This window comes from Patagioenas fasciata, chromosome 5 (assembly GCF_037038585.1).
Source record: "Patagioenas fasciata isolate bPatFas1 chromosome 5, bPatFas1.hap1, whole genome shotgun sequence".
Lineage (NCBI taxonomy): Eukaryota > Metazoa > Chordata > Aves > Columbiformes > Columbidae > Patagioenas > Patagioenas fasciata.
Genome location: NC_092524.1, coordinates 1362032 through 1381398, shown reverse-complemented (window position 1 = coordinate 1381398; position 19367 = coordinate 1362032). Strand labels below are relative to the sequence as shown.

Genomic DNA, 19367 nt, shown 5'->3' with positions numbered 1-19367 from the left:
CGCGCGGGGCGGTGCCTCCGGTCAGTGGGCGGGGCCAGCGGCGGCGGCGTGTCCGCTTCCCGCCGTGCGCGGAGCCGCGTTTGGGGCGAAAGGGAAGGATTCGGTAATAAAAATCGCTGTTAACACTCGGCTACCTTTCTGAAAGGGTCCCGTGGTGCAGTGGGGGAGCTCCCGGTGTCCCTGTGGTGCACAGTGTGGGTCACTTCCGGGTTTGGGGACACTGAAGCCGTGTTCCTCTCCTGCCAGTCCCAGCGGGGTTTCTGGACCCAGCAGCTCCCTCGGGCAGAGGTACAGACAGGAGGGACAGGCACTGCCTGGCAAGTCCTTGCAGTGCCATTGGGGACATCCCAGGGAACACCAGTGGAGCAGTTGGCCCCACAAGCCATCCTGGGGTGATATGGGGACATTTGCGAGTGGCAGGTCCCTGGTCCATCGCAGAGGGTGGTAGACCGTGATAGGACTGCCCGTGCTGCCCGCAGGTGTGTCCCTGCAGGGAGGTGGGTCCCCCCACCCGGTGCGATGCCACCAACATCCACCACTGCGCGTCTCTGGGCGTTTCTGCCATCGCCACGATTTGGGGCTGTTCCTGTGCTTTTGGTGGCTTTACCTGGGCTGGAAAAGCTGCAGCCATGTCGCCCCCTCCTCGCCCTGCTCCGTGTCACACCGCTCCGGCCAGAGCATCGTCACCAGCACCGCTCAGCGCTGCCGGAGCCCACCGGGTCCCAGCGCCGTGGGTGGCTCAGCCCCGTCCTTGTCGGCACCACCAACACCTCGAGGGAGCTCCCGGTCTCTTCCTCCCCCCGTGCCCAGCGGGTTTTGCTGGTGCTCAGTCCTGGCTGAGCCAGGTGGGTCCCCGGCACCGTTCCCCCCCGAGCGGCGTCACCGCGGTGTGCCGGAGCACGGCGTTATCGCTGGCAGCGCAGGTGGCCGGGAGCCGCGTGCGGTCGATGCCGACCCTGGGTTCCCGCCTGGGGAAACCGTCTCCTTCCTGCCCGCGCCACGGGGCGAGCGGGGCCGCACCTGCAGGCAGCGCGGGCAGAGCCGCCATGTGCCGCCGGCACCGCGAGGAGCCGGGGATGTGCCGTCTGCGAACACCGCGGTGAGCCGGGGGGTGGCTGTCACCTCAGGGTCCCCCGTGGGCTCTCCAGGCACCCCCAGGGAGGGGAGCGCCCCAAGGGTGGGTGCTGGCGTGCCGTGGGCCTTGGGCTTTGCCCCGTGCCGGTGCCCGGGGCGGCACTGTGAAGGCTTTGGGAGGTTTTAGGGTGAATCCTGTGGCCATCGGGACGGGGCTCTGGGAGCAGCATCAGCCCCACGGGGGCACACGGGTGGGGAGGTGCTGGCAGCAGGTGTCCCGGGGGGGCTGGTTCCCCCGGGGCCATCCGGGTGACGAGGTGTGTGACGCCAGAAGCGGAGCTGAGCCTCATATTAGGGCATGGAGCAGATCATTGGAGGCCGGGGTTCTGCTAGCCCGGAGATAACCCGCCTGATAACGGCTCAAAAGGTGCTGCAACCTCCATTGGCTCCCACTGCCGATATATCACTGGTGTCACCGTGCCGGGGGCAGCTGGGACGGCACGATGGTGCCTGCCGGGGTGCTGGGGCTGTTGCTGTGGGTGCAGCTCTGCGGGGGTGAGCACGGGGTGGAGGGAGCAAGGGGACAGGGACCCACCGGGGGGACAGGGACCCACGGGGCCGGGCTGAGCACCCTCCTTGCCGCAGGCACCGGGGAGCTGCGGCTGGTGGGCGGCGGCGGGCGCTGCGCCGGGCGGGTGGAGGTGAAGCACAACGGCGAGTGGGGCTCCGTCTGCAACTATGACTTCGACTGGGACGCCCTTTGGGCCACCGTGGTGTGCCGGCAACTGGGCTGCGGCGGGGTGGCCAAGGCGTCAGCCTACGCCCCGTTCGGGCAGGGCACCGGCCGGATTTGGCTCCAACCGTTCTTCTGCCGGGGCACCGAGGAGATGCTGCACGAGTGTCCTCATTTTGGCTGGGGACAGCACTACTGCAACCACGAGACGGATGTGGGGGTGACCTGTAGAGGTGACGTTGGGACATTGGCCGTGCCGGGACACACGCTGAGTGCTGGGGTGTCCCCAGGCACGGCTGAGGCTCTGCTGGTGTCCCGGTGCAGAGGCGCTGGAGCTGCGGTTGGTGGCCGGCGGGGGTCCCTGCGCCGGGAGGGTGGAGGCGAAGCTGCGGGGCCGATGGGGCTCGGTTGCAGATGACATATGGGACATGGAGGACGCCGAGGTGGTGTGCCAACACCTGGGCTGCGGCTCGGCCACCAGTGCCTATGCTGCTGCCTCCAGCTTTGGCAAAGGGGACGGTCCCGTCAGCCTGACTCTCGTCGACTGCCGCGGGGACGAGGCCACGCTCTGGGACTGTGAGATCCGTGGCTGGGGACCCTATAATGCTATTCATGACTTTGACGTTGCTGTTGCCTGCCAAGGTAGGAGCCTGCCAGTGCTGGGTATGTGCAATTGCTGGCACATCCCTCAGTACCGCTCCCAGTGCTGGCACATCCCTCACCACCACCCCCAGTGCTGGCATATCCCTCACCACCGCCCCCGTGCCCTCCCGGCAGGGTTTGCCCGGCTGGTCGGCGGTGACACCGCGTGCGCCGGGCGGCTGGAGGTGCGGAGGGGACAAACCTGGGCCAGCGTCTGCCAGGAGCACGTGGACATGAAGGCCGCCCAGGTGCTGTGCCGGGAGCTGGGCTGCGGCACGGTGCTCGCCGTCCACGGCACCGGCCAGTCCGGGGCTGGAACGGGGCCGCTCTGGGACCTGCGGTTCGAGTGCTCCGGCACCGAAACCCTGCTCTCCGCCTGCTCCCGGCAGCCGCCCCGCAGCCCCGGCTGCACCAGCCACGCCGGCATCGTCTGCTCCCGTAAGTGCTGGGGACAGGGGGGTGTCGGGGGGTCCCCGCGCCGCCGTGCCCCCCTCTAACACCATTTCTCCACCACAGCCTACACGGGTTTCCGGCTGGCGGGCGAGAGCGGCTGTGCCGGGCGGGTGGAGGTGGAGGTGGGGGGGACGTGGGGGTCCCTCTGTGCCACCGGCTGGGACCTGCGTGACGGCCACGTCCTCTGCCGCCACCTCGGCTGCAGCGCCGCCATCGCCGTGCCGCCGGGAGGCTCCTTCGGCGGGGGGGACGGGCCGATGTGGCGCGATGGCTTCGGTTGTGACGGGAGCGAATGGCACCCGGGCCAGTGCCCCGCAGCGGTGCTGGGGGAGCCCCCCTGTGCCCCCGGGCACGCCGCTGCAGTCAACTGCTCAGGTGTGTGTGGGAACAGCCCTCAGGGGCTTTTGGGGCACCCTAAGACTTGGGAGTGAGGGACACAGGGTCCTTCTGGGCCAAGGGGAGGGCCGAGCCGCCATCCCCCTGGGTCTCTGCGCCGCTGGTGCTGCGGCCCCACGGCACCGCTGGGGATGTTGCAGGCGTTGCCGAGCCCCTGCGGCTGGTGGAGGGGGAGAGCCGGTGCGACGGGCGGCTGGAGGTGACCGCGAGCCCCGGGACATGGGCCCGCGTGGCGGCGGGGCCGTGGGACACGGAGCTGGGCAGCGTGGTGTGCCGGCAGCTGGGCTGCGGCGTGCTGGAGAAAGTCTCTGGCGTGCCGGGCTTGGGCACCGTGGCGCTGCGGTGTGCGGGCACCGAGGAGAGCCTGGCACGGTGCAACGTCTCCGGGACGGGCGCCGCGCCAACCGGCAGCCCCGAGGAGGTGGCCGTCGTCTGCTCGGGTGAGTGTCCTGGGAAGGGCCGGGGGCGCCGGCTCCCCGAGCGGCCACCGCAGCCCGGTGCCCTGTGTCCCCGCAGGCAGCCGGCGGGTGAGGCTGGCGGGCGGCCCTGGGCGCTGCGCCGGGCGCGTGGAGCTCTACGCCAATGGCACCTGGGCCAGCGCCTGCCAGGACAGCTGGGACCTCCCGGACGCCACCGTCGTGTGCCGCCAGCTGGGCTGTGGCTCGGCGCTGGCGGCACCGGGAGCGGGTCACTTCGGTGCCGGCATGGGGACGCCGTGGCCGGATGCCGGTGGCTGCACCGGGACCGAGGCGTCTCTCTGGGCCTGTCCGGGCTCGGCACGGCGCGGCTGCCGGCGCGGTGGTGGGGCAGGTGCCGTCTGCTCAGGTCAGTGCCGTGCGCCCCCAGACTGGGGCCCGGGGGACCGTCCCCGGTCCGTGCCGTGACCCCCGTCCCCCCTTGCAGATCAGCTGTCCCTGCGGCTGGCGGGCGGCAGCGGCCGCTGCGCCGGGCGCCTGGAGGTGCTGCACAACGGCACCTGGGGCGGCGTTTGTGCCAACGGCACCAGCCCCGCCACGGCCATCGCCGCCTGCCGCCAGCTGGGCTGCGGGGACGGGGGGAGGCTGGAGCCTGCGCCCCCCGGGGACGCGGCCCCCGCCTGGCTGGCCTGGGTGGGTTGCGAGAAGGGGACCCGCTGGCTCTGGCGATGTCCCTCGGCACCCTGGCGCCTGCAGGACTGCGGCCCCGGCGGGGACGCCCATGTCGCCTGTGACGAGGACAGTGATGGCACGAGCGGGACGCCCACCCCGTCCCCAGGTAGCTGTGCCCGTTCCGGCAGCGCCCGCTGGGCTGGGCCGGCCGGGGTCCCCTCCTCACGCCGCCCGGCCGTGTCCCCGCAGGTGTCCCCAGCAGCACCGCCCTGATGGCGGCGGCGGGGTCGGTGCCGGTGTCCACGGTGCTGTGTGTGGTCCTGGGGACGCTGCTGTTCCTGGCGCTGGGCGCCCTGGCCATGCAGATGTGCTGTGCCCGGGCTCGGCGCCGAGGTGGGTCCTGGGGGCGGGTGCCGGGGCAGAGCCGATTTGGGGGTCCTGGGGCTCCCGCTGCAGGGGGTGGCTCAGAGGGTGACCCCGGGGCCACCCACAGTCCCCACGGCCCCGGGTGAGCGCTGCCCGTCATTTCAGGCCCTGGTGGAGCTGCGGACGCCGTCTCTGACGCCATATACGAGGAGCTGGATTACACCCCGGACCCGGAGTACCAGGAGGTGCCCAGTGGCTCAGGTGGGTGCAGCCCCCCCGTGCCTGGAGGTTCTCCCAAAAGAGGGGGAAACTCTGTCCCACAGCCCCAGTGGGTCCTGTTGTTGCGGCACCAGCTGGTTCCTATGGCACGGGGGTGTCCCCTGGTCCCCCCAGGCCATGCTGCCCACGGTGCCAGCTCCAGCCACCCAAACTCCGTCCTCCCCCCGCCAGGCTCCCTGTCAGAAGGGTCGGGGACGAAGCTGCCGTATTACAGTGGGGGTGGCGTGGAGGAGAGCGACCCCAAGACAGCCCCAGGTAGGGACACAGGGACAGGAACGTGGTGAGGAACCTGGGGAGAGGGGACATGGCCAGGTGCTGGGGACACGAGGGGACACGGCCCCTGCTCAGCCAGGTGAGCCCAGCTCAGCTGTGGCTGTCATTAGTGTCATTGGTGTCATTGGTGTCATCAATGCCTGCTGGGGCTCTGGCTGAGATCCTGCAGCCCCGGTGCCACCAGCACGTCCCCAGTGGTCCGGCCAGAGGTGGGTGGCACAGCCAGAGCCCCGCACCGCCTCTGGTTCACCCGTCCCCTGTGCCTGTGGCAGAGTCCCCAGCCCAGCACAGCTCCCCGGATGTCTACGACGATGCTGCGGCCGTGCCAGAAGTGTCCCCCGCTCCCAGCGCTGGGGACATCTCCGAGGGGGTGGCACGGAGGAGCCTGGGCTGTCCCCCACCCCCAGGTAAGAGGGGCCAGGGCTGCCCTGTCCCCTGCAGAGCCACCTGGGGGCACTGGCCGTGGGCAGGGAGCAGGCAGCAGACCCACGGGGGCTGCACAGGGACACAAAGCAGCGCCTGCCAAGCACCAGCCTTTGCTGTCCCCTAAGGCGGGAGCTGCCACCCCTCAAGTCCTGCAGAAGCCACAGGGGACCCCCCGGGGCACACGGACTATGATGATGTTGGCAGCAGCACCCTGGGGACATCGCTGTGAGGATTTCCCTGGGGACACAGGTGCAGGGGGTGGGGCCCTGTCCCCAAGGAGGGGTGGCCCTGGTCACGGAGGTCACCTCTCGCTGCCCAGGGCCACAGCAGAGCAGCAAACCAGCTCCTGTGTCCCTCCCGCACGCAGCGCTGCAGCGATTTCCCTTGAACTTCGGCAGCACCGAGAACGGCGCTAGAAATGGCTCTGGTTGGTGCAGGGACCTCTCCGAAAGGCGGGGGAGGGGGGAGGAAATTAAGCCCTAGCTGTATTTGATTGGTTAAAGGCTGAAATAATTAGGTGTAAAATATATATAAAGAGAATAAATAGAATTTTGCTTATGCTAGAGGCAAATACATTGGCTAACTGGGAATTATATGGGGAGGGGAAAATACCCCATCCCGGTGCGGTTACGGGGCGGTGCTTGGGAACCTTCCCAGGCTGGAGGGTCAAGGATTCGTCGCCCGGCTCGGCCGCCTCCGCCGCCCTTCGGCTCTTTCCGGAGCGACGCGGCCGCGCTGCCGCGCCCCCTGCTGGCCGGGAGTGCGCGCCGCGCGGGGCGGTGCCTCCGGGCTGTGGGCGGGGCCAGTGGCGGCGGGGGCGGCGGCGTGTCCGCTTCCCGCCGTGCGCGGAGCCGCGTTTGGGGCGAAAGGGAAGGATTCGGCAATAAAAACCGCCCGTATCGCTCGGCCAGGTTTCTGGAAGGGCCCCGTGTTGCGGTGGGGGGGGCTCCCGGTGTCCCTGGGGCGCGCAGTGAGGGTCACTTCCCGTTTTGGGGTCACCAAAGCTGCGTCCCCCTCCTGCCAGCCGTGGTGGGTCACCAGCCCCGGCACCTCCCTGGCGCCAGGAGGGACAAGCAGTCTGTGCTGCACCATCGGGGACGTGCCAGGTAACACGGATGGTGGGGTCAGACCCAGAAGCCATCCCGGGGTGACACGGGGACATTTGCAGGTGGCAGGTCCCTGGTCCATGGCAGAGGGCGGTGGGACGTGGTGGTGCTGCCCGTGCTGCCCGCAGGTGTGTCCCCGCAGGGAGGTGGGTTCCCCCACCCGGTGCGATGCCACCAACATCCACCATTGCGCGTCTCTGGGCGTTTCTGCCATCGCCACGATTTGGGGCTGTTCCTGTGCATTTGGTGGCTTTGCCTGGGCTGGGAAAGCTGCAGCCACGTCGCCGCCTCCTCGCCGTGCTCTGTGTCACACCGCTCCGGCCAGAGCATCGTCACCAGTACCGTTCAGCGCTGCCGGAGCCCACCGGGTCCCAGCGCCGTGGGTGGCTCAGCCCCGTCCTTGTCGGCACCACCAACACCTCGAGGGAGCTCCCGGTCTCTTCCTCCCCCCGTGCCCAGCGGGTTTTGCTGGTGCTCAGTCCTGGCTGAGCCAGGTGGGTCCCCGGCACCGTTCCCCCCCGAGCGGCGTCACCGCGGTGTGCCGGAGCACGGCGTTATCGCTGGCAGCGCAGGTGGCCGGGAGCCGCGTGCGGTCGATGCCGACCCTGGGTTCCCGCCTGGGGAAACCGTCTCCTTCCTGCCCGCGCCGCGGGGCGAGCGGGGCCGCACCTGCAGGCAGCGCGGGCAGAGCCGCCATGTGCCGCCGGCACCGCGAGGAGCCGGGGATGTGCCGTCTGCGACCACCGCGGTGAGCCGGGGGGTGGCTGTCACCTCAGGGTCCCCCGTGGGCTCTCCAGGCACCCCCAGGGAGGGGAGCGCCCCAAGGGTGGGTGCTGGCGTGCCGTGGGCCTTGGGCTTTGCCCCGTGCCGGTGCCCGGGGCGGCACTGTGGAGGTTTTGGGAGGATTTAGGGTGAATCCTGTGGCCATCGGGACGGGGCTCTGGGAGCAGCATCAGCCCCACGGGGGCACACGGGTGGGGAGGTGCTGGCAGCAGGTGTCCCGGGGGGGCTGGTTCCCCCGGGGCCATCCGGGTGACGAGGTGTGTGACGCCAGAAGCGGAGCTGAGCCTCATATTAGGGCATGGAGCAGATCATTGGAGGCCGGGGTTCTGAAAATTGGGTGATAACCCGCCTGATAACGGCTCAAAAGGGGCTGCCGCCTCCGTTGGCTCCCACTGCCAACATATCAGCGGTGTCACCGTGCTGGGGGCAGCGGGGACGGCACGATGGTGCCTGCCGGGGTGCTGGGTCTGTTGCTGTGGGTGCAGCTCTGCGGGGGTGAGCACGGGGTGGAGGGAGCGAGGGGACAGGGACCCACCGGGGGGACAGGGACCCACGGGGCCGGGCTGAGCACCCTCCTTGCCGCAGGCGCCGGGGAGCTGCGGCTGGTGGGCGGCGGCGGGCGCTGCGCCGGGCGGGTGGAGGTGAAGCACGACGGCGAGTGGGGCTCCGTCTGCAACCTGCATTTCAACTGGGAGACCACTTGGGCCACCGTGGTGTGCCGGCAACTGGGCTGCGGCGGGGTGGCCAAGGCGTCAGCCTACGCCCCGTTCGGGCAGGGCACCGGCCGGATTTGGCTCCACCCGTTCTTCTGCCGGGGCACCGAGGAGATGTTGCACGAGTGTCCTAACTTCGGCTGGGGACGGCACCTCTGCGGCCATGAGTGGGACTTGGGGGTGATCTGCAGAGGTGAGGTGGGGACATTGGCTGTGCCGGGACACACGCTGAGTGCTGGGGTGTCCCCAGGCAGGGGTGAGGCTCTGCTGGTGTCCCGGTGCAGAGGCGGTGGAGCTGCGGTTGGTGGCCGGCGGGGGTCCCTGCGCCGGGAGGGTGGAGGCGAAACTCCGGGGACAATGGGGCTCGGTGGCAGTTGAAGACTGGAACATGAATGAGGCCGAGGTGGTGTGCCGGCACCTGGGCTGTGGCTCAGCCACCGGTGCCTACACTGCCGCTGACAGCTTTGGCAAAGGGGATGGTCCCATCGGCCTGGTTGGGGCCAACTGCCGCGGGGATGAGGCCAGCCTCTGGGACTGCGAAATCCGCGGCTGGGGACCCATTGATGGTGATCACATCTATGATGTTGCTGTCACCTGCCAAGGTAGGAGCAGAGTGCTGTTTGGGACGCAATGGTGCTGGCCCATCCCTCACCACCACCCCCAGTGCTGGCACATCCTTCACCACCACTTGCAGTGCTGGCACATCCCTCACCACCACCCCCAGTGCTGGCACATCCCTCACCACCACCCCCAGTGCTGGCACATCCCTCACCACCGCCCCCGTGCCCTCCCGGCAGGGTTTGCCCGGCTGGTCGGCGGTGACACCGCGTGCGCCGGGCGGCTGGAGGTGCGGAGGGGACAAACCTGGGCCAGCGTCTGCCAGGAGCACGTGGACATGAAGGCCGCCCAGGTGCTGTGCCGGGAGCTGGGCTGCGGCACGGTGCTCGCCGTCCACGGCACCGGCCAGTCCGGGGCAGGAACGGGGCCGCTCTGGGACCTGCGGTTCGAGTGCTCCGGCACCGAAACCCTGCTCTCCGCCTGCTCCCGGCAGCCACCCCGCAGCCCCGGCTGCACCAGCCACGCCGGCATCGTCTGCTCCCGTAAGCGCTGGGGACAGGGGGGTGTCGGGGGGTCCCCGCGCCGCCGTGCCCCCCTCTAACACCATTTCTCCACCACAGCCTACACGGGTTTCCGGCTGGCGGGCGAGAGCGGCTGTGCCGGGCGGGTGGAGGTGGAGGTGGGGGGGACGTGGGGGTCCCTCTGTGCCACCGGCTGGGACCTGCGTGACGGCCACGTCCTCTGCCGCCACCTCGGCTGCGGCGCCGCCATCGCCGTGCCGCCGGGAGGCTCCTTCGGCGGGGGGGAGGGGCCGATGTGGCGCGATGGCTTCGGTTGTGACGGGAGCGAATGGCACCTGGGCCAGTGCCCCGCGGCGGTGCTGGGGGAGCCCCCCTGTGCCCCCGGGCCCACCGCCGCAGTCAACTGCTCAGGTGTGTGTGGGAACAGCCCTCAGGGGCTTTTGGGGCACCCTAAGACTTGGGAGCGAGGGACACAGGGTCCTTCTGGGCCGAGGGGAGGGCCGAGCCGCCATCCCCCTGGGTCTCTGCGCCGCTGGTGCTGCGGCCCCACGGCACCGCTGGGGATGTTGCAGGCGTTGCCGAGCCCCTGCGGCTGGTGGAGGGGGAGAGCCGGTGCGACGGGCGGCTGGAGGTGACCGCGAGCCCCGGGACATGGGCCCGCATGGCGGCGGGGCCGTGGGACACGGAGCTGGGCAGCGTGGTGTGCCGGCAGCTGGGCTGCGGCGTGCTGGAGAAAGTCTCTGGCGTGCCGGGCTTGGGCACCGTGGCGCTGCGGTGTGTGGGCACCGAGGAGAGCCTGGCACGGTGCAACGTCTCCGGGACGGGCGCCGCGCCAACCGGCAGCCCCGAGGAGGTGGCCGTCGTCTGCTCGGGTGAGTGTCCCGGGAAGGGCCGGGGGCGCCGGCTCCCCGAGCGGCCACCGCAGCCCGGTCCCCTGTGTCCCCGCAGGCAGCCGGCGGGTGAGGCTGGCGGGCGGCCCTGGGCGCTGCGCCGGGCGCGTGGAGCTCTACGCCAATGGCACCTGGGCCAGCGCCTGCCAGGACAGCTGGGACCTCCCGGACGCCACCGTCGTGTGCCGCCAGCTGGGCTGTGGCTCGGCGCTGGCGGCACCGGGAGCGGGTCACTTCGGTGCCGGCATGGGGACGCCGTGGCCGGATGCCGGTGGCTGCACCGGGACCGAGGCGTCTCTCTGGGCCTGTCCGGGCTCGGCACGGCGCGGCTGCCGGCGCGGTGGTGGGGCAGGTGCCGTCTGCTCAGGTCAGTGCCGTGCGCCCCCAGACTGGGGCCCGGGGGACCGTCCCCGGTCCGTGCCGTGACCCCCGTCCCCCCTTGCAGATCAGCTGTCCCTGCGGCTGGCGGGCGGCAGCGGCCGCTGCGCCGGGCGCCTGGAGGTGCTGCACAACGGCACCTGGGGCGGCGTTTGTGCCAACGGCACCAGCCCCGCCACGGCCATCGCCGCCTGCCGCCAGCTGGGCTGCGGGGACGGGGGGAGGCTGGAGCCTGCGCCCCCCGGGGACGCGGCCCCCGCCTGGCTGGCCTGGGTGGGCTGCGAGAAGGGGACCCGCTGGCTCTGGCGATGTCCCTCGGCACCCTGGCGCCTGCAGGACTGCGGCCCCAGCGGGGACACCCATGTCGCCTGTGACGAGGACAGTGATGGCACGAGCGGGACACCCACCCCGTCCCCAGGTAGCTGTGCCCGTGCCGGCAGCCCCCGCTGTGCTGGGCCGGCTGGGTTCCCCTCCTCACGCCGCCCGGCCGTGTCCCCGCAGGTGTCCCCAGCAGCACCGCCCTGATGGCGGCGGCGGGGTCGGTGCCGGTGTCCACGGTGCTGTGTGTGGTCCTGGGGACGCTGCTGTTCCTGGCGCTGGGCGCCCTGGCCGTGCAGATGTGCTGTGCCCGGGCTCGGCGCCGAGGTGGGTCCTGGGGGCGGGTGCCGGGTCAGAGCCGGTTTGGGGGTCCTGGGGCTCCCGCTGCAGGGGGTGGCTCAGAGGGTGACCCCGGGGTACCCACGGTCCCCACGGCCCCAGGTGAGCGTTGCCTGTCCTTTCAGGCCCTGGTGGAGCTGCGGACGCCGTCTCTGACGCCATATACGAGGAGCTGGATTACACCCCGGACCCGGAGTACCAGGAGGTGCCCAGTGGCTCAGGTGGGTGCAGCCCCCCCGTGCCTGGAGGTTCTCCCAAAAGAGGGGTGAACTCTGTCCCACAGCCCTAGGGGGTCCTGTTGTTTCGGCACCAGCTGGTTCCTATGGCACGGGGGTGTCCCCTGGTCCCCCCAGGCCATGCTGCCCACGGTGCCAGCTCCAGCCACCCAAACCCCGTCCTGCCCCCGCCAGGCTCCCTGTCAGAAGGGTCTGGGACGAAGCTGCCGTATTACAGTGGGGGTGGCGTGGAGGAGAGCGACCCCAAGACAGCCCCAGGTAGGGACACAGGGACAGGAACGTGGTGGGGAGCCCTGGGGAGAGGGGACATGGCCAGGTGCTGGGGACACGAGGGGGCACGGCCCCTGCTCAGCCAGGTGAGCCCAGCTCAGCTGTGGCTGTCATTAGTGTCATTGGTGTCATTGGTGTCATCAATGCCTGCTGGGGCTCTGGCTGAGATCCTGCAGCCCCGGTGCCACCAGGACATCCCCAGTGGTCCGGCCAGAGGTGGGTGGCACAGCCAGAGCCCCGCACCACCTCTGGTTCACCCGTCCCCTGTGCCTGTGGCAGAGTCCCCAGCCCAGCACAGCTCCCCGGATGTCTACGACGATGCTGCGGCCGTGCCAGAAGTGTCCCCTGCTCCCAGCGCTGGGGACATCTCCGAGGGGGTGGCACGGAGGAGCTGGGGCTGTCCCCCACCCCCAGGTAAGAGGGGCCAGGGCTGCCCTGGCCCCTGCAGAGCCACCTGGGGGCACTGGCCGTGGGCAGGGAGCAGGCAGCAGACCCACGGGGGCTGCGCAGGGACACAAAGCAGCGCCTGCCAAGCACCAGCCTTTGCTGTCCCCTAAGGTGGGAGCTGCCACCCCTCAAGTCCTGCAGAAGCCACAGGGGACCCCCCGGGGCACACGGACTATGATGATGTTGGCGGCAGCACCCTGGGGACATCGCTGTGAGGATTTCCCTGGGGACACAGGTGCAGGGGGTGGGGCCCTGTCCCCAAGGAGGGGTGGCCCTGGTCACGGAGGTCACCTCTCGCTGCCCAGGGCCACAGCAGAGCAGCAAACCAGCTCCTGTGTCCCTCCCGCACGCAGCGCTGCAGCGATTTCCCTTGAACTTCGGCAGCACCGAGAACGGCGCTAGAAATGGCTCTGGTTGGTGCAGGGACCTCTCCGAAAGGCGGGGGTGGGGGGAGGAAATTAAGCCCTAGCTGTATTTGATTGGTTAAAGGCTGAAATAATTAGGTGTAAAATATGTATAAAGAGAATAAATAGAATTTTGCTTATGCTAGAGGCAAATATATTGGCTAATTGGGAATTATATGGGGAGGGGAAAATACCCCATCCCGGTGCGGTTACGGGGCGGTGCTTGGGAACCTTCCCAGGCTGGAGGGTCAAGGATTCGTCGCCCGGCTCGGCCGCCTCCGCCGCCCTTCGGCTCTTTCCGGAGCGACGCGGCCGCGCTGCCGCGCCCCCTGCTGGCCGGGAGTGCGCGCCGCGCGGGGCGGTGCCTCCGGGCTGTGGGCGAGGCCAGCGCCGGGGGCGGCGGCGTGTCCGCTTCCCGCCGTGCGCGGAGCCGCGTTTGGGGCGAAAGGGAAGGATTCGGCAATAAAAACCGCCCGTATCGCTTCCAGGTTTCTGGAAGGGCCCCGTGTTGCGGTGGGGGGGGCTCCCGGTGTCCCTGGGGCGCGCAGTGAGGGACACCTCCCGTTTTGGGGTCACCAAAGCTGCGTCCCCCTCCTGCCAGCCGTGGTGGGTCACCAGCCCCGGCAGCTCCCTGGGGCCAGGAGGGACAAGCAGTCTGTGCTGCACCATCGGGGACGTGCCAGGTAACACGGATGGTGGGGTCAGACCCAGAAGCCATCCCGGGGTGACACGGGGACATTTGCAGGTGGCAGGTCCCTGGTCCATGGCAGAGGGCGGTGGGACGTGGTGGTGCTGCCCGTGCTGCCCGCAGGTGTGTCCCCGCAGGGAGGTGGGTTCCCCCACCCGGTGCGATGCCACCAGCATCCACCATTGCGCGTCTCTGGGCGTTTCTGCCATCGCCACGATTTGGGGCTGTTCCTGTGCTTTTGGTGGCTTTACCTGGGCTGGGAAAGCTTCAGCCACGTCACCGCCTCCTCGCCCTGCTCCGTGTCACACCGCTCCGGCCAGAGCATCGTCACCAGCACCGCTCAGTGCTGCCGGAGCCCACCGGGTCCCAGCGCCGTGGGTGGCTCAGCCCCGTCCTTGTCGGCACCACCAACACCTCGAGGGAGCTCCCGGTCTCTTCCTCCCCCCGTGCCCAGCGGGTTTTGCTGGTGCTCAGTCCTGGCTGAGCCAGGTGGGTCCCCGGCACCGTTCCCCCCCGAGCGGCGTCACCGCGGTGTGCCGGAGCACGGCGTTATCGCTGGCAGCGCAGGTGGCCGGGAGCCGCGTGCGGTCGATGCCGACCCTGGGTTCCCGCCTGGGGAAACCGTCTCCTTCCTGCCCGCGCCGCGGGGCGAGCGGGGCCGCACCTGCAGGCAGCGCGGGCAGAGCCGCCATGTGCCGCCGGCACCGCGAGGAGCCGGGGATGTGCCGTCTGCGAACACCGCGGTGAGCCGGGGGGTGGCTGTCACCTCAGGGTCCCCCATGGGCTCTCCAGGCACCCCCAGGGAGGGGAGCGCCCCAAGGGTGGGTGCTGGCGTGCCGTGGGCCTTGGGCTTTGCCCCCTGCCGGTGCCCGGGGCGGCACTGTGAAGGTTTTGGGAGGATTTAGGGTGAATCCTGTGGCCATCGGGACGGGGCTCTGGGAGCAGCATCAGCCCCACGGGGGCACACGGGTGGGGAGGTGCTGGCAGCAGGTGTCCCGGGGGGGCTGGTTCCCCTGGGGCCATCCGGGTGACGAGGTGTGTGACGCCAGAAGCGGAGCTGAGCCTCATATTTGGGCATGGAACAGATCATTGGAGGCCGGGATTCTGAAAATTGGGTGATAACCCGCCTGATAACGGCTCAAAAGGTGCTGCCGCCTCCGTTGGCTCCCACTGCCGATATATCAGCGGTCTCACCGTGTCGGGGGCAGCGGGGACGGCACGATGGTGCCTGCCGGGGTGCTGGGTCTGTTGCTGTGGGTGCAGCTCTGCGGGGGTGAGCACGGGGTGGAGGGAGCGAGGGGACAGGGACCCACCGGGGGGACAGGGACCCACGGGGCCGGGCTGAGCACCCTCCTTGCCGCAGGCACCGGGGAGCTGCGGCTGGTGGGCGGCGGCGGGCGCTGCGCCGGGCGGGTGGAGGTGAAGCACGACGGCGAGTGGGGCTCCGTCTGCAACCTGCATTTCAACTGGGAGACCACTTGGGCCACCGTGGTGTGCCGGCAACTGGGCTGCGGCGGGGTGGCCAAGGCGTCAGCCTACGCCCCGTTCGGGCAGGGCACCGGCCGGATTTGGCTCCACCCGTTCTGGTGCCGGGGCACCGAGGAGATGCTGCACGAGTGTCCTAACCATGGCTGGGGACGGCACTTCTGCGGCCACGAATGGGACTTGGGGGTGATCTGCAAAGGTGAGGTGGGGACATTGGCTGTGCCGGGACACACGCTGAGTGCTGGGGTGTCCCCAGGCAGGGCTGAGGCTCTGCTGGTGTCCCGGTGCAGAGGCGGTGGAGCTGCGGTTGGTGGCCGGCGGGGGTCCCTGCGCCGGGAGGGTGGAGGCGAAACTCCGGGGACAATGGGGCTCGGTGGCAGATGGCGACTGGAACATGAATGAGGCTGAGGTGGTGTGCCGGCACCTGGGCTGTGGCTCGGCCACCGGTGCCTACACCGCCGCTGACAGCTTTGGTGAAGCGGACGGTCCCATCGGTGTCATTGACGTTGACTGCCGCGGGGACGAGGCCACGCTCTGGGACTGCCAGATCCGCGGCTGGGGACCCATTGATGGTGCTCATAACTTTGGCGTTGCTGTCACCTGCCAAGGTAGGAGCAGAGTAGTGTTTGAGACGTGCTAGAGCTGGCACATCCGTCACCAACACCCCCAGTGCTGGCACATCCCTCACCACCGCTCCCAGTGCTGGCACATCCCTCACCACCACCCCCAGTGCTGGCCCATCCCTCACCACCACCCCCGTGCCCTCCCGGCAGGGTTTGCCCGGCTGGTCGGCGGTGACACCGCGTGCGCCGGGCGGCTGGAGGTGCGGAGGGGACAAACCTGGGCCAGCGTCTGCCAGGAGCACGTGGACATGAAGGCCGCCCAGGTGCTGTGCCGGGAGCTGGGCTGCGGCACGGTGCTCGCCGTCCACGGCACCGGCCAGTCCGGGGCAGGAACGGGGCCGCTCTGGGACCTGCGGTTCGAGTGCTCCGGCACCGAAACCCTGCTCTCCGCCTGCTCCCGGCAGCCGCCCCGCAGCCCCGGCTGCACCAGCCACGCCGGCATCGTCTGCTCCCGTAAGCGCTGGGGACAGGGGGGTGTCGGGGGGTCCCCGCGCCGCCGTGCCCCCCTCTAACACCATTTCTCCACCACAGCCTACACGGGTTTCCGGCTGGCGGGCGAGAGCGGCTGTGCCGGGCGGGTGGAGGTGGAGGTGGGGGGGACGTGGGGGTCCCTCTGTGCCACCGGCTGGGACCTGCGTGACGGCCACGTCCTCTGCCGCCACCTCGGCTGCGGCGCCGCCATCGCCGTGCCGCCGGGAGGCTCCTTCGGCGGGGGGGAGGGGCCGATGTGGCGCGATGGCTTCGGTTGTGACGGGAGCGAATGGCACCTGGGCCAGTGCCCCGCGGCGGTGCTGGGGGAGCCCCCCTGTGCCCCCGGGCCCACCGCCGCAGTCAACTGCTCAGGTGTGTGTGGGAACAGCCCTCAGGGGCTTTTGGGGCACCCTAAGACTTGGGAGCGAGGGACACAGGGTCCTTCTGGGCCAAGGGGAGGGCCGAGCCGCCATCCCCCTGGGTCTCTGCGCCGCTGGTGCTGCGGCCCCACGGCACCGCTGGGGATGTTGCAGGCGTTGCCGAGCCCCTGCGGCTGGTGGAGGGGGAGAGCCGGTGCGACGGGCGGCTGGAGGTGACCGCGAGCCCCGGGACATGGGCCCGCATGGCGGCGGGGCCATGGGACAGCGGCCTTGGCAGCGTGGTGTGCCGGCAGCTGGGCTGCGGCGTGCTGGAGAAAGTCTCTGGCGTGCCGGGCTTGGGCACCGTGGCGCTGCGGTGTGTGGGCACCGAGGAGAGCCTGGCACGGTGCAACGTCTCCAGGACGGGCGCCGCGCCAACCGGCAGCCCCGAGGAGGTGGCCGTCGTCTGCTCGGGTGAGTGTCCCGGGAAGGGCCGGGGGCGCCGGCTCCCCGAGCGGCCACCGCAGCCCGGTCCCCTGTGTCCCCGCAGGCAGCCGGCGGGTGAGGCTGGTGGGCGGCCCTGGGCGCTGCGCCGGGCGCGTGGAGCTCTACGCCAATGGCACCTGGGCCAGTGCCTGCCAGGACAGCTGGGACCTCCCGGACGCCACCGTCGTGTGCCGCCAGCTGGGCTGTGGCTCGGCGCTGGCGGCACCGGGAGCGGGTCACTTCGGTGCCGGCATGGGGACGCCGTGGCCGGATGCCGGTGGCTGCACCGGGACCGAGGCGTCTCTCTGGGCCTGTCCGGGCTCGGCACGGCGCGGCTGCCGGCGCGGTGGTGGGGCAGGTGCCGTCTGCTCAGGTCAGTGCCGTGCGCCCCCAGACTGGGGCCCGGGGGACCGTCCCTGGTCCGTGCCGTGACCCCCGTCCCCCCTTGCAGATCAGCTGTCCCTGCGGCTGGCGGGCGGCAGCGGCCGCTGCGCCGGGCGCCTGGAGGTGCTGCACAACGGCACCTGGGGCGGCGTTTGTGCCAACGGCACCAGCCCCGCCACGGCCATCGCCGCCTGCCGCCAGCTGGGCTGCGGGGACGGGGGGAGGCTGGAGCCTGCGCCCCCCGGGGACGCGGCCCCCGCCTGGCTGGCCTGGGTGGGCTGCGAGAAGGGGACCCGCTGGCTCTGGCGATGTCCCTCGGCACCCTGGCGCCTGCAGGACTGCGGCCCCGGCGGGGACGCCCATGTCGCCTGTGACGAGGACAGTGATGGCACGAGCGGGACGCCCACCCCGTCCCCAGGTAGCTGTGCCCGTTCCGGCAGCGCCCGCTGGGCTGGGCCGGCCGGGGTCCCCTCCTCACGCCGCCCGGCCGTGTCCCCGCAGGTGTCCCCAGCAGCACCGCCCTGATGGCGGCGGCGGGGTCGGTGCCGGTGTCCACGGTGCTGTGTGTGGTCCTGGGGACGCTGCTGTTCCTGGCGCTGGGCGCCCTGGCCGTGCAGATGTGCTGTGCCCGGGCTCGGCGCCGAGGTGGGTCCTGGGGGCGGGTGCCGGGGCAGAGCCGATTTGGGGGTCCTGGGACTCCCGCTGCAGGGGGTGGATCAGAAGGTGACCCCGGGGCCACCCACGGTCCCCACGGCCCCGGGTGAGCGCTGCCCGTCATTTCAGGCCCTGGTGGAGCTGCGGACCCCGTCTCTGACGCCATATACGAGGAGCTGGATTACACCCCGGACCCGGAGTACCAGGAGGTGCCCAGTGGCTCAGGTGGGTGCAGCCCCCCCGTGCCTGGAGGTTCTCCCAAAAGAGGGGGAAACTCTGTCCCACAGCCCCAGTGGGTCCTGTTGTTTCGGCACCAGCTGGTTCCTATGGCACGGGGGTGTCCCCTGGTCCCCCCAGGCCATGCTGCCCACGGTGCCAGCTCCAGCCACCCAAACTCCGTTCTCCCCCCGCCAGGCTCCCTGTCAGAAGGGTCGGGGACGAAGCTGCCGTATTACAGTGGGGGTGGCGTGGAGGAGAGCAACCCCAAGACAGCCCCAGGTAGGGACACAGGGACAGGAACGTGGTGGGGAACCTGGGGAGAGGGGACATGGCCAGGTGAAGGGGACACGAGGGGACACGGCCCCTGCTCAGCCAGGTGAGCCCAGCTCAGCTGTGGCTGTCATTAGTGTCATTAGTGTCATTGGTGTCATCAATGCCTGCTGGGGCTCTGGCTGAGATCCTGCAGCCCCAGTGCCACCAGGACGTCCCCAGTGGTCCAGCCAGAGGTGGGTGGCACAGCCAGAGCCCTGCACCGCCTCTGGTTCACCCATCCCCTGTGCCTGTGGCAGAGTCCCCAGCCCAGCACAGCTCCCCGGATGTCTACGACGATGCTGCAGCTGTGCCAGAAGTGTCCCCTGCTCCCAGCGCTGGGGACATCTCCGAGGGGGTGGCACGGAGGAGCTGGGGCTGTCCCCCACCCCCAGGTAAGAGGGGCCAGGGCTGCCCTGTCCCCTGCAGAGCCACCTGGGGGCACTGGCCGTGGGCAGGGAGCAGGCAGCAGACCCATGGGGGCTGCGCAGGGACACAAAGCAGCGCCTGCCAAGCACCAGCCTTTGCTGTCCCCTAAGGCGGGAGCTGCCACCCCTCAAGTCCTGCAGAAGCCACAGGGGACCCCCCGGGGCACACGGACTATGATGATGTTGGCGGCAGCACCCTGGGGACATCGCTGTGAGGATTTCCCTGGGGACACAGGTGCAGGGGGTGGGGCCCTGTCCCCAAGGAGGGGTGGCCCTGGTCACGGAGGTCACCTCTCGCTGCCCAGGGCCACAGCAGAGCAGCAAACCAGCTCCTGTGTCCCTCCCGCACGCAGCGCTGCAGCGATTTCCCTTGAACTTCGGCAGCACCGAGAACGGCGCTAGAAATGGCTCTGGTTGGTGCAGGGACCTCTCCGAAAGGCGGGGGAGGGGGGAGGAAATTAAGCCCTAGCTGTATTTGATTGGTTAAAGGCTGAAATAATTACGTGTAAAATATATATAAAGAGAATAAATAGAATTTTGCTTATGCTAGAGGCAAATATATTGGCTA

At 70.1% G+C, this 19367-nt stretch overlaps 3 protein-coding genes across 3 annotated transcripts; all 3 read left to right on the top strand.

Annotated features, from left to right (window-relative positions):
* Positions 1–1038: 1038 nt before the first annotated feature.
* LOC136101811 (scavenger receptor cysteine-rich type 1 protein M130-like) lies at positions 1039–6240 on the top strand. The gene is made up of 13 exons (XM_071808723.1): positions 1039–1629; positions 1720–2040; positions 2132–2449; positions 2585–2887; positions 2966–3277; positions 3439–3738; positions 3815–4132; positions 4202–4558; positions 4636–4779; positions 4918–5013; positions 5203–5286; positions 5577–5711; positions 5856–6240. Exons 1-13 carry the CDS (start codon positions 1578–1580, stop codon positions 5957–5959), a joined length of 2844 nt encoding a protein of 947 aa, XP_071664824.1. The 5' UTR covers positions 1039–1577; the 3' UTR covers positions 5960–6240.
* Positions 6241–8062: 1822 nt separating this feature from the next.
* LOC136102092 (scavenger receptor cysteine-rich type 1 protein M130-like) lies at positions 8063–12726 on the top strand. Its single transcript, XM_071808724.1, has 13 exons — positions 8063–8114; positions 8205–8525; positions 8617–8934; positions 9130–9432; positions 9511–9822; positions 9984–10283; positions 10360–10677; positions 10747–11103; positions 11181–11324; positions 11462–11557; positions 11747–11830; positions 12122–12256; positions 12401–12726. The coding sequence occupies exons 1-13, from the start codon at positions 8063–8065 to the stop codon at positions 12502–12504; spliced, it is 2844 nt and encodes a 947-aa protein (XP_071664825.1). The 3' UTR covers positions 12505–12726.
* Positions 12727–12869: 143 nt separating this feature from the next.
* Positions 12870–19295, top strand: LOC136101810 (scavenger receptor cysteine-rich domain-containing protein SCART1-like). Its single transcript, XM_065838279.2, has 16 exons — positions 12870–13206; positions 13439–14124; positions 14567–14654; positions 14745–15065; positions 15157–15474; positions 15640–15942; positions 16021–16332; positions 16494–16793; positions 16870–17178; positions 17257–17610; positions 17691–17834; positions 17973–18068; positions 18258–18341; positions 18632–18766; positions 18911–19034; positions 19153–19295. The coding sequence occupies exons 1-15, from the start codon at positions 12870–12872 to the stop codon at positions 19012–19014; spliced, it is 3891 nt and encodes a 1296-aa protein (XP_065694351.1). The 3' UTR covers positions 19015–19034; positions 19153–19295.
* Positions 19296–19367: the final 72 nt, after the last annotated feature.

Excerpts from the sequence above, each read along its gene's own strand:
- LOC136102092 (XM_071808724.1), top strand. The coding sequence starts at position 8,063 with ATGGTGCCTGCCGGGGTGCTGGGTCTGTTGCTGTGGGTGCAGCTCTGC. Across the intron at positions 9,433-9,510 it reads CGCCGGCATCGTCTGCTCCC|CCTACACGGGTTTCCGGCTG; the intron begins GTAAGCGCTGGG and ends TCTCCACCACAG. Across the intron at positions 11,558-11,746 it reads GGAGGTGCCCAGTGGCTCAG|GCTCCCTGTCAGAAGGGTCT; the intron begins GTGGGTGCAGCC and ends TGCCCCCGCCAG.
- LOC136101810 (XM_065838279.2), top strand. The coding sequence starts at position 12,870 with ATGGGGAGGGGAAAATACCCCATCCCGGTGCGGTTACGGGGCGGTGCT. Across the intron at positions 13,207-13,438 it reads TGGAAGGGCCCCGTGTTGCG|GTGGCAGGTCCCTGGTCCAT; the intron begins GTGGGGGGGGCT and ends GGACATTTGCAG. Across the intron at positions 17,611-17,690 it reads GCCCACCCCGTCCCCAGGTA|GTGTCCCCAGCAGCACCGCC; the intron begins GCTGTGCCCGTT and ends GTGTCCCCGCAG.
- LOC136101811 (XM_071808723.1), top strand. The coding sequence starts at position 1,578 with ATGGTGCCTGCCGGGGTGCTGGGGCTGTTGCTGTGGGTGCAGCTCTGC. Across the intron at positions 2,450-2,584 it reads CGTTGCTGTTGCCTGCCAAG|GGTTTGCCCGGCTGGTCGGC; the intron begins GTAGGAGCCTGC and ends CCCTCCCGGCAG. Across the intron at positions 4,559-4,635 it reads CACCCCGTCCCCAGGTAGCT|GTGTCCCCAGCAGCACCGCC; the intron begins GTGCCCGTTCCG and ends GTGTCCCCGCAG.